Genomic DNA, 12,183 nt, shown 5'->3' with positions numbered 1-12,183 from the left:
AAGCATCTGTATCTATTCCACATGCTTGGCTTTTTGCATTCAGCGTTGCCAGCACCTTGACCCTAGAGCAAGTTGGCTACCAGAACTCCTTGCAATATTTCAGTCACCCTCAAACTGATTGCAGAACATCCTTTTCTGACAAAATGTGGCATGGGGGAAATCCCAGAACAGCTTTTCCCACCAGGCTGATAGTGCCTACGAAACAGATGCTATTAAATTCCTTTCTTCCTTACTATACTCACTGAAGCAGAAGACTTGATATACACTAAAAATGTTCTAGCAAGAACCAACACACATTAGATACAGGATCATACCAGGAAGAAAAATGAAGCAAGGCAAGACTTAGCCACACAAATCTTAGTGTGCAAACAGGTTATTTGAACATTCTTCATGAAAATGATGTTTTCAAATTTTTTTCTCTCTATTCTGAAATAGAATCTTCCCTATTCTTCTACGTGTTGCCCATGTAACAGAACACAGAATGAGAAGCTGTCCCACACTCATTGACATGGGCTCTCATGTGCTTTCCAGTGTGAAAGCTCACTGAAAAACGTTTTTAAAATTTTCAAACAACTAACCAGAAAACTGCCCCTGTCATAAAAGTAACACAATCCAACATTGTAAAACCAGACAAAGAACATGCTAACTCACAGCCCTGTCTAAAAGCTCTTACCTGGTTTAGGGAGGCATCAACCAGAAAAGTTCCAGGCAAAAAAAGTCACAGTGAAGGTACTGGTTCTAGGTCAGTTCCACATTAAACATCTTGAGAACATGGGTCACATATATGATCTCCTGACAGTCTTAATCAATGAGGAAGGTGTACATGTGTCATATGCACATTGTAACAATTCAGAGCACGACACAAGATGCATGCAAACTCATCTGGGCTAAAGAATTTCCATACTATTAAAAGCACATTCAAAGTTTTGTGCAGTCACCGATACAAAGATAACTGATTTCTGATATTACAAAGAACAGGTTTTCCAACATAAATTCAATCAGATTTCTAATAAGGTTACATGATAGCCTTCAAACATATAGCTTTATTTGTGATCTATTTACATACATGTCAAAATAGTATCAGTACCATCACAATACAGTGTTTACAACTTTTTTCTAGAAATATCATTTGATTTTTAAAAATTCTATCACAACAGCAGTGCAGTAAACAAATTGTTACATTTACCAGTTTCATGAATCCACAGAATATTGTGAAGCTCTATAGCTTGCATGATCACAAATATTTACCACAATATTCCAAACAGTTCTCTTTTAATTGAAAGGTTTCTAACCGAAACATTTTGAGTCAGTAGGTATAAAATCCACCACAATACCAACCAATGAATTCCAGGATTTCCTGAACAATAAAATATTTCACGCAAGTTATAGAATCCTTAAAAGTTCTGTGCTGTTAACAATGCTACTTTCATTCTTGTCTTGTTCCCATGATGAAATCAAGGTTCAGCAGAGATCACTATTGAAACATTTTCAGGAGTGAAACTTGGTTCCATTAATCATTGCTTTTTCTTCTTCTTCACCTGCTCCTCAGGATCTAGTTTGCGTTTCTTAAATGAAGAGGGTTCATCCTTTTCTTCATCTTCAAATAAAAGACAGTGTTTGTCAATGCAAAAATGAGATGACAAAAGTCACAAATGTAAAAATAGGCAATGTCAACTGTCCTACGCTCAAAACGACTGATTAATGTTGTACAAAGACAAAGTTTCTAAGCTACATTATAGATTCACTTGTGAGTCTTCCAAATGAAGGCATCATCTATATAGTGATTTCTGAGTGTGACATTTCCATAGTACTTCTAATGTGCAAAGCAGCTTGCTGAACTAAACTCAGTCATCTTTTCATTAGTTATTAAAGATATTTTTAGACTGCTTTTCTATTGAAAAATATGCAAAGTGGCATGCAATAACACACAATAATTCAAATAAGGAACAAAAAGTTAGGCACAGAAGATTGAAACAATGCTGAAGGCTGTTTTAAGCCATGATTGGTTGCTGCCTGTCTACTGGTTTCTGACCAACTACTGGTTATTTTTACTCTCACTTTTAGATTAGTCATTTAACAAGCTATTAATTATGAAATATAGTTATTTTATTGTGTTTAAATTATATTGCAATATTAATCATTTTTATATGTATCTTACTTTTTAAAACTTTTATTCTGTGAGCTGCTTTGGGTTAGCCATCGAATAAGAAAAGTGGGATGTAAATAATTCAAATAAATAAATAGGCCTGTACCTGAAGGAAAATAATGTAGTACAGGTGGGTTTTGCCCCTCTCTATGGATAAGGAAATCACAGATACAGGGGAACATTATATAGATAGCACCCTCCCAGCATGTCCATTACAAGTGCCATTGTTTATTGGCAATGCTGGTGCTTCTTGCTTAACATTCTTTCTTAACTGAAGAACCGAATGCACAGCCAACAAGCCTGTTTGCTACAGAGAGACTTACAGGAAGTAGGAACTGTCCTGCCTCCTGTTAGTTGTTCTCAAGCATGCATGCTGCTTACCCGCATGTGCTCCATGAGCACATCATCTGCCCCCAGCTCAGTTACTCATCTGTCTCTCCCACCTCCTCTGTTTGTGGCTCTCCTTCCTCATTCCCTTCCTGTTCCTGCTCTTTGCGAATAAGTTGGGCTTGGTGCTATGCCAGTGCTCTGGGACTCCCTGAGTCTTTGCACATGTGCCAGTAGGGTTCCCCGAGTCACTTTTTAGGGATGTAAAGAGACCAAAAATTTTGAGAACTGCTGAATTAGAGTTAGATTTAGATCAGGTAGCTTCTGAGCGCCCTCTGCCTCACTATACAGGTAAGGCGGCTCCTTGGTCTAGTGAGGAGCTGTGGTTGATGCAACAGTGGAAGAAAACTCATGACAAATCTGACCAAATGCAAGTAAGAGTTCATTTTAGCACCTACGCCTTGGTGGTGGTGGCAATGAAGGAGGCTTTTTCCCCCCTCTGCCACAATTGTGTCTGCGGAGAGCCATCCAGGTGAGTTATTCCATGTCGCTCAGAACCTTTTCCATCTGACACTTCAGAGGAATGAGGAGGAACCTGTAGATGCTCACTGTGATGAATCGCTAGACACGTCACAAATAAAATTACTCGCATCTAAAATAGCTCGTATCTATCACAACTTGGATGCCACATTAATGGTATCTATCAATATCCCCTCTGCATCTGTTGCCCCTGTAATTGTGGATTCTTTTCAGCTTGTACGCCCTGAGAAAGTGGACATGATCCTTTGGAGCAGGGGTGCCCAAACCCTGGCCCGGGGGCCACTTGCGGCCCTCAGGGGCTCCCAATATGGTCCGTGGGGAGTCCCGTCTCCAATGAGCCTCTGGCCCTCTGGAGACTTGCTGGAGCCAGTGCTGGCCCGATGCAACTGCTCTCAGCGTGAGGACAACTGTTCGACCTCTCATTTGAGCTGTGGGATGAGGGCTCCCTCCACTACTTGCTGTTTCACGTCTGTGATGCAGCAGTGGCAGTGAAGGAAAGACTGGTCTTGCTTTGTGCAAGACCTTTTATAGGCCTTGAGCTACTGCAAGACCTTCATTCATAAAAGTTCCATCTCTAATAAATTTGTTTATGTAAATTTATTCAAATTTTAAATGTAAATTGATTTCTTTTTTCCCCTGGCCCCTGACACAGTGTCAGAGAGATGATGTGGCCCTCCTACCAAAATGTTTGGACACCCCTGCTTTGGAGGCCATCTGCTTCATCGCTTGACCTCTTGCCCAGTGTGGCTTATAAAATCTGTCTGGGGGCTGGCTGAGGGGACATGGAAGGTGGTGAATTTGTCTTTAAGAAGGGGCGATGCCAGCAGTATTAAAGCTGGTGGCAGTTCATCCCCTCCTGAAAATTCCCTCCCTGTACTCCACCATACTGGATAAAAGATATCTCCTATGGAAAGAGGTGGCCCTTACAGTATTCCAGCCCCAAGCCATGAAGATCTGTAAAGGACAAGACCAGCACCTCAAATTTTGCCTGGAAACAAACCAGCAGCCAGTGTAGGCTGTAGTCTGGCCTGACAGAGTCACCTCCTCATCCCATCACACTGCCATGAGAGCAAGAAAAAGGGCAAAGATGGTAAATTGTGCATGTTTTCTCTCTTTGGGTAGTCTGGTGGGGGGGGGGGGATTAGGCTCCATGGCACTATGCAGAGAGACTGCAAGTTGCTGCTTCTGCCCACTCAACCTGGGTGCAGCAACAGGGAGCACTGGGCCTGCTGTAGCCATTCCCCACCACCATAGCACAAGCAGCAATTGCCTCATTCCTGCCCTTTTGTAGCATGAGCAAGTGGAAGCCTTAGTTACTTCAAACCCTCAAAAGGGAAAAATGATTTGCATTACAATCAAATCACATCATAAGTCACATGCAAATAAAGTCACATAAGTCACATGCAAATAAAACCCAGTTATTATTTTTATCATCAGTAAAATCAGATGCCATTACCTGCCTCTAAATGCTCTTGTTCTTCTTCTGGTAAGAAGTTCACTTTGCTTGTGTTCTTTGGAGCATCATCCCCATTATCCTCATACATATTAGACCATTTTATTGCCATATCAAGCTCAGGAGGTGGTGGAGGCTTTGCTTCTTTGATACTATAAGACTCAGGGGGTGGTACAGCATTTGTATTCCATGCCTTGAATTCCTTAGGAGGCTGTTGAAAGGAACACATTGTATTAAAAATAATGTGCCGCCAGAAAATCAAATGCAAAGAATACAACATGTACTTCATTTTAAATTTAAGGAAGCAATAATGAATATGATTTGTTCTGGTATTGGAAATATGTCTATATGTAAAAACTGACTATGGCACTGATAGTGACTATGGCACTATGGCTAAAGCAACAGGTCAGCAGTGCCACAGTCATTTAGAAATGCAAATGGACCAAATGAACAAGCGATGGCATTCATTCCAAGAAAACATGGAGAAAAACAAGCAAACAACCCAAATCTCAGATAAAAATTCTACCCTGATCCCATATTGGACAACTTATTTTTATCAAGCAACTCCCATCAGCCACACCTGCAAAGGAAAAGTCATTCCCCACCTTTAGCACTCACTCAGCCTTATGGTCCCTAAACAGGACATACGAACATATGATGCTGCTTTATACCAAGTCAGCCAATGGGCTCACTTAGGGCCCAATCCTATCAACTTTCCAACACCGGTATAGCCGTAATGTAGCCCCGAGGTAAGGGAACAAATGTTCCCTTGAGGAGGCCTCTGTGACTGCCTCCCCACTTCAGGATGCAGTGCATGCCCCACTGACATGGCTACACTGTGCACGGGAACAGGATAGGATTGGGCCCTTAGCTCAGTATTGTCATCTACATGGCTTAGCAACAGCTCTCTAGGATTTCAGATAGAGGTCTTTTCCAGCCTTTCTTGAGGATACCAAGTACTGAGCTTAGGAGTGTTCTGTATGCAAAACACATAAGCTACAGCTGAGCTACACTCCCCCCCCCCCCCCGCAAAGGACAAGGGGGTTCAATATAATTTCACACTAAATGAAGTACAGAGGCACTAAAAAAAGTCAAAATTTGCTAACAATGCAGAGTGACAAAGCATTGGAACACTTCAAGGGCTGTCCAATTGTAAACTGAGTCCCCTCCCAAAACCACAACCTCCTAAAATCAGGGATTTTTATTTATGGAGCTGTAATGTTCTGAAGAGAAATATCTGTTATGCTATGGACTGACAGCTGGATGACAAAGACTTAAGCACCCATTTAAATCAAAGACCTGCACATTCCAGCAACCCTTTTCAAGCTACAAGAAAAGCCAAATAATAAAGACAAAACCCCCTAGACCAGTGCTTCTTAACGTGCGTCCTCCACCATACCACTTTACATGGTCCACCTATTCGAAGTACCGCTGGAAGTAATGATGACGTCCTCACCAGTTACTTCTGGACTGGGAGGCCTATGCAACATGAGAAACACCAGTAAGAAGTATAGGGCGGATGGGAGGCTTATTGGAGCATGGGAAAGCATGCTTTGGAACTCTGCCTGCCGAGCCGAGCCTCCTACCACTGTTTGTTGTGTTGCATTCCTGGCATGGATGCCGGGTGACAGGGGTCTCGGGGTACCACAGCAGGTGTGTGTGGTGGGTGGGGAGGCAGGTGAGGCAGAGCCTCCCCTCCGGAGTCCTTGGAGAAGCGCTGCCACCATGGGAGGCACCCACAACCCTCCCCAATGGTGGGGAGGCAGGTGAGGCAGAGCCTCCCCGCAGAAGTCCTTCCAAAAGCGCCGCGCATGGGTTGTGGGTGCTTGGGTGCCTCACACGGCAGCGGCGCTTTTGGAAGGACTCCTGCGGAGAGGCTCTGCCTCACCTGCCTCCCTACCAGTGGGGAGGGTTGTGGGTGCCTCCCATGGTGGCAGCTCTTCTCCAAGGACTCCGGAGGGGAGGCTGTCTCACCTGCCTGCCCACCCACCACACACCAGCTCCAGTGCCACAGGCTCCAGATGGGGGGGGGCTCCCTCCCAGGCCCGGCGCGGCCCCCTCACCTCCTCCGGGGCTCGCAGCACGCGGCTCTCCCAGTCGATCTCCTTGCGCAGCGGGTTGTAGAGGAAGGCCGGGCGGTGCACGCTGCGGAAGAGCTCGTCGGGCCCGGGCAGGGGCAGGCTCGGCCTCCCCTCGGGGCTGCCCTGCGGCGGCAGCGACGCCTCCCGGGCCCGGCCCGCCCCCGGGGCTCGCTCGTCCTCCGAGTCCGAGCCGGCGCTCGAGCTGTCGTCGCTGCCGTAAGCCGCGAAGAAGCCCAGCGGGTCCCTTCCCTCGGCCGCCATGGCGAGACGGGGGCGGTGTAGCCGCGACGCCCGCCCGCGGAAGCCGACAGGCGCCGAGCGGAAGGTTCCGAGGAGAGCCCTGGCCCCGGGGGCGGGGGAGGCTTGGTGAGAACCCCCGGGTTTCAACATGTTAAGCCACTGTTTTTCACACTGTGGGTTAGGACCCACTAGGTGGGTCGGGACCCAAGTTAAGGTGGGTCCCCATGCATTTCAATATTTTAGTATAATAGGCTTGATTTGGGGACATCTGTACTTTTAACAGGCTACCATGTATATGCTTTAACCAGTTTTTCTCAAAACAGGGTCAGGACCCACTGGGTGGGTCCCCATTCATTTCAATATTTTATTTTCAATGTATTAGACTTGTTGCTATCATGGCATGTGACTACATCAGGGGAAAAGTTACAGATCTGTACTTTAAACAGGCTATTATGTATATACTTTTAACACTGGCAGTCAATGGGACTTAAGTGTGGGCGGCCTAGGTTTGTTAAAAATGTTCCTGCTTGATGATGTCACTTCCAGTCATGACATCACTTCCAGTGGGTCCTGACAGATTCTCATTCTACAAATTGGGTCCTAGTGCTAAAGGTTTGAGAACCACTTTAAAAAATAAATTAAAAGTTTAAACAATGATAGTCAGTGGTGCTTACTCCAGGGTAAGTGTGGACAGGATAGCAACCTAGGCTTCTTAAAAAATTTTCATGTTTGATTATGTCACTCACAGCCATGGCATCACTTTCAGCTTAATGACCACTTCCACTGGGTCCCCACAGATTATCATTCTAAAAAGTGAGCCCTTGGCTAAAAGGTTTGAGACCACTCAATGCATATATGCAACAGGGATCAAATGTGTACACCTGTGGGCTGGGCAGAAATGGGTTTAAACACTAGATCAGCTATTTTCAACATTTTTCATCTTGCAGCACACTGGCAAGGCACTAAAATGGTCAAGGCACACCATCAGCTTTTTGACAATTGACAAGGCACACTGTGCTGTCAATGGGGGCTCACATCTCCCAATGGTCCTATTGATAAATGACCCTCTCCCAAATTCCTGCGGCACACCTGGGGACCATTCACGGCACACCAGTGTGCCACGGCACAGTGGTTGAAAATGGCTGCACTAGATGACCTGCCACTTTCTAAAGCTCTTGACTAATTCATCAGAATATCAGGGCAAATACAAACTGTGTAAAGGTAGCCATATTGATCCATTATGGCAGTTGTTCCCAAACTGTGAGGTGTGGCGCCCTGGGGAGCCATGGAAACCAGCCAAGGGAGCCACAGAATCCTTGCAGAAAAACCCACCTCCCTATACAATGTCTAGCAGTGTTCCTCAACCAGTGGTACTTGAGGTGATATCTGGTGGTACTCGTGGAACCCCTAGACACCTGGCACCAAGACCAGGAACGCGATACAACAAACAGCAGTCGCAGGCTCGATTTGGCAGAAAGAGCTCCAGTGCATGTTTTTCTGTGCTCAGAAAAGCCCTCCCATCCACTCTGAGCCTCTTACTTGTGTTTGTTGCATTGCATTTGGCCTCCCAACTCAGAAATAACTGGCTTTGATGTCACTGCCAGTTACTTCTGGTGGTACTTCAAATAGATGGACCATGTAAAGTGGTACTATGGAGGACAAATGTTGAGAAACACTGATGTATAGGATAATAGCCCTAATGGGGAGCAACGGCCAGTGGCCCAACAGGTGAAGGTAGCCACTGGTTGAAAGAGATTGGGAACTGCTGCATTGGGGGAAAAAGAAACACTTAAGTCACACTTGGATTTTGTCATAATAGCTGCTGTGTCAGTACATGTTTACTAATGACTGCAATCAAACCATGTCCATAACTAGAAGCCCTGGCACCTGGGGCAATTACATCACAATATCACATGAAACTGTGATGTCACTTCCAGCTTCTCCCCCAATAAGGAGATGCTGGTGGTTTTGTGCTCCTGGTCCTTTTCCTGCAGAGCCTCCAGAGCCCCCTCTTCTGGGAAACAACCAGAAGTTACTGCCTTGCACATTATGCCCTCCTAATGTAGGGCCCAGGGCAGGTGCCCCTCAGGCTCCATCCTAGTTACACCTCAGCAGATTTGATTCAATCACCAGCAAGGAGTAAGAGCCTCTGGCTATCTTGCTACATGCTGAACAGACAGGATGGGGATGAGCCAACTCTTTATGTGTCTAAGGCTGCAATCCTATCCCCACTTACCTGGGAGCAAGCCACATTGATTACAATGTGACTTACTTATGAGTAGACATGCATAGGATTGGGCTCTAAAGTCATTCTGGTTGTTACTCCTGCCTCAGTGCAGTTAAGCAGGTGACCTCCATCCCCAGGAAGTGTATTTGGACCACAAACCTTCAGGAGGCAGCCAGGAAGCACAAATTACCCATAACTGGTGGCAGAAGATGCAGAACTCTAGTTGGCAATTTGAGCTGCACAATGCTAGGTCCATGCCTGCTGGCAACAAGTTCTGTTGCGGGGTTGACTTCCTATTAAATGAGCACCCATATTGCATTATGATCTGTCACTTTACATAAGTGGGGGACAGCAGCATGTGAATGACTAAGGGCCTCATCCTATCCAACTTTCCAGTACTGGTACAGTCTCAATGCAGCCCCAGGGTAAGGGAACTAATGTTCCCATACATTGAGAAGGACACTGTGATTGCCTCTCCACCACAGGATACAGTGCACACCCCATAGGCACAGCTGCACCCGCACTGGAAAATTGGATAGGATTGGGCCCTAAACTGCTCCAATCTGGCATGTTTAAAAGTTTTCAGTATGCACACCTACAATGCAAGTCCCTGTCAATGTACTTATAAGCCCTCTGAAACAGGAAAACTTACTTTCTTCCAGGCAACCGCACACAGGATTACAGCCATAGTCCATGTTAGCTCCAGAAAGGATATGCCCTTTACTACTGAGATTATAAACCTGATTCCATGCATGGTTACTCAGAAACCAGTCTGAGTCTAGTGGGTTTGATCTGCTAATACTAACTGCCCATGTTTTACAGATTTGGATCATCATAAAATAGGCATAAGCTCACCTTTTTTAATAGCAAGTAATCATCGCTTCCTGTGTTGGAATTTATTTTTCTTGTTAGTTTTATTTTGATCTGGCACACACTGGACAATTCATCAGTTTCGTTTTCTCAGTTTTTCCTACTTTTGTACAGTCCCTTTTTCATGTGCAATATTACACTTCCACAAGACTAACAATGTGCAAAAAAAAAAAATGGTACACATCTGACTGCATTAGTGTATGCATAGAAAGACCTTAACCATCCCCCAGACGGAAACTTACATACCTGGACTTTCAGAAGGCGTTCAACACGGTCCCTCACCAAAGGCTACTAAAAAAACTCCAGTCAGGGAATTAGAGGACAGGTCCTCTAATGGATTGAGAACGGGTTGAAGACCAGGAAACAGAGAGTGGGTGTCAATGGGCAATTTTCACAGTGGAGAGAGGTGAAAAGTGGTGTGCCCCAAGGATCTGTCCTGGGACCAGTGCTTTTCAACCTCTTCATAAATGACCTGGAGACAGGGGTGAGCAGTGAGGTGGCAAAGTTTGCAGACACCAAACTTTTCTGAGTGGTGAAGACTAGAAGTGATTGTGAGGAGCTCCAGAAGGATCTCTCCAAACTGGCAGAATGGGCAGCAAAATGGCAGATGCGCTTCAATGTAAGTAAGTGTAAAGTCATGCACATTGGGGCAAAAAAATCAAAACTTCACATATAGGCTGATGGGTTCTGAGCTGTCTGTGACAGATCAGGAGAGAGATCTTGGGGTAGTGGTGGACAGGTCGATGAAAGTGTCAACTCAATATGCAGCGGCAGTGAAGAAGGCCAATTCTATGCTTGGGATCATTAGAAAAGGTAATGAGAACAAAACAGCTAATATTATAATGCCGTTGTACAAATCAATGGTAAGGCCACACCTGGAGTATTGTGTCCCGTTCTGGTTGCCGCATCTCAAAAAAGACATAGTGGAAATGGAAAAGGTGCAAAAGAGAGCGACTAAGATGATTACTGGGCTGGGGCACCTTCCTTATGAGGAAAGGCTTTGGCGTTTGGGCCTCTTCAGCCTAGAAAAGAGACGCCTGAGGGGGGACATGATTGAGACATACAAAATTATGCAGGGGATGGATAGAGAGATGCTCTTTACACTCTCACATAACACCAGAACCAGGGGACATCCACTAAAATTGAATGTTGGGAGAGTTAGAACAGACAAAAGAAAATACTTCTTTACTCAGCGTGTGGTTGGTCTGTGGAACTCCTTGCCGCAGGATGTGGTGATGGCATCTGGCCTGGATGCCTTTAAAAGGGGATTGGACAAGTTTCTGGAGGAAAAATCCATTACGGGTTACAAGCCATGATTTTAGAAATGGGCTATGTCAGAATGCCAGATGCAAGGGAGGGCACCAGGATAAAGTCTCTGGTTGTCTGGTGTGCTCCCTGGGGCATTTGGTGGGCCGCTGTGAGATATAGGAAGCTGGACTAGATGGGCCTATGGCCTGATCCAGTGGGGCTGTTCTTATGTTCTTAAACATATTATGGTTTGGGGGTGTTTGAAAACGGTTTCATTTTTTCACAGATTTTGTGATTTGAGAGACAGAAAGCTATCTTTTTATTCCAAGTTTTCATTTTTTATTAATTTTAAACAGTTTAAAGCGTACTAGATAGATGATACAGTGTCAGTAGAGGCAGCCACAGTATTATTTCTAACTGGAAAAGAAATAATTTTAATTTCTGGAAAATACATCTTAAATGACCAAGTGTGGTATTCTGTGATTTTAACCAAAAAACCCTCTAATTATTGGTGACTTGTACACTCTTGTAACAATATAGACTAGTCCAAAGATGTCCCATTTACTCTCTCATATTCCTCTCATTCTCCAAAACAAATGCTTCACTTTTGAGATTTACTCAAAAGTACACCCAAAGCTTTGGCAGCCATTGTCAAACCAAAATTTTCATGACCAAATAAAGCAGATTAAAAAGGCCTCCCTTTCTAATATTTTTTCAGAAAACCTTATGGGAGATTTTTTTCTTCTTTTTGCCTCAAGCATAATTGAGAAAAGAATAGCCCTAATGACAGATTAACCTAGTCTAGCTGCTTAATTTTCACAGTGGCCAGATAGACTCTTCTGAGTTCAAAATCCTGGTCATGAAGGCGACCAGCTTCTTCTATTGAGTTCCTAGCACTCAGTATTCAGGGATATACTGCCTCTGCACAGAGAGGCTCTTTTAGAAATAACAGCTATATCAAAAGATCTTGGGTAGCAGTTAGTACGAGAACCTCTAATTCTTACTTCCAGAAATCATTCAACCTACTCTAGATATAATTTAATAAATGTCC

At 44.6% G+C, this 12,183-nt stretch overlaps 1 protein-coding gene across 2 annotated transcripts; it reads right to left on the bottom strand.

Annotated features, from left to right (window-relative positions):
* Nucleotides 1-1,015: 1,015 nt before the first annotated feature.
* C4H1orf52 (chromosome 4 C1orf52 homolog) lies at nt 1,016-6,834 on the bottom strand. 2 transcript variants are annotated; one of them, XM_066624914.1, is made up of 3 exons: nt 6,530-6,834; nt 4,470-4,677; nt 1,016-1,597 (listed from the first exon to the last, which is right to left on the bottom strand). In XM_066624914.1, exons 1-3 carry the CDS (start codon nt 6,806-6,808, stop codon nt 1,515-1,517), a joined length of 570 nt encoding a protein of 189 aa, XP_066481011.1. In that variant the 5' UTR covers nt 6,809-6,834; the 3' UTR covers nt 1,016-1,514. The 2 variants fall into 2 exon arrangements, with proteins under 2 accessions (XP_066481011.1, XP_066481012.1); XM_066624915.1 differs by having other exon boundaries at nt 4,474-4,677.
* Nucleotides 6,835-12,183: the final 5,349 nt, after the last annotated feature.

This window comes from Tiliqua scincoides, chromosome 4 (assembly GCF_035046505.1).
Source record: "Tiliqua scincoides isolate rTilSci1 chromosome 4, rTilSci1.hap2, whole genome shotgun sequence".
Taxonomy (NCBI): Eukaryota; Metazoa; Chordata; class Lepidosauria; order Squamata; family Scincidae; genus Tiliqua; species Tiliqua scincoides.
Note: the sequence above shows the minus strand (reverse complement) of the source record. Positions and strands in the feature narration are given on the sequence as shown.

Coding starts and splice junctions, on each gene's coding strand:
- C4H1orf52 (XM_066624914.1), bottom strand. CDS start 6,808: ATGGCGGCCGAGGGAAGGGACCCGCTGGGCTTCTTCGCGGCTTACGGC. Junction 4,678..6,529: donor TGCTGCGAGCCCCGGAGGAG/GTGAGGGGGCCG, acceptor TCCTTTCAACAG/CCTCCTAAGGAATTCAAGGC. Junction 1,598..4,469: donor ACAAGAGCATTTAGAGGCAG/GTAATGGCATCT, acceptor TTTTATTTGAAG/ATGAAGAAAAGGATGAACCC.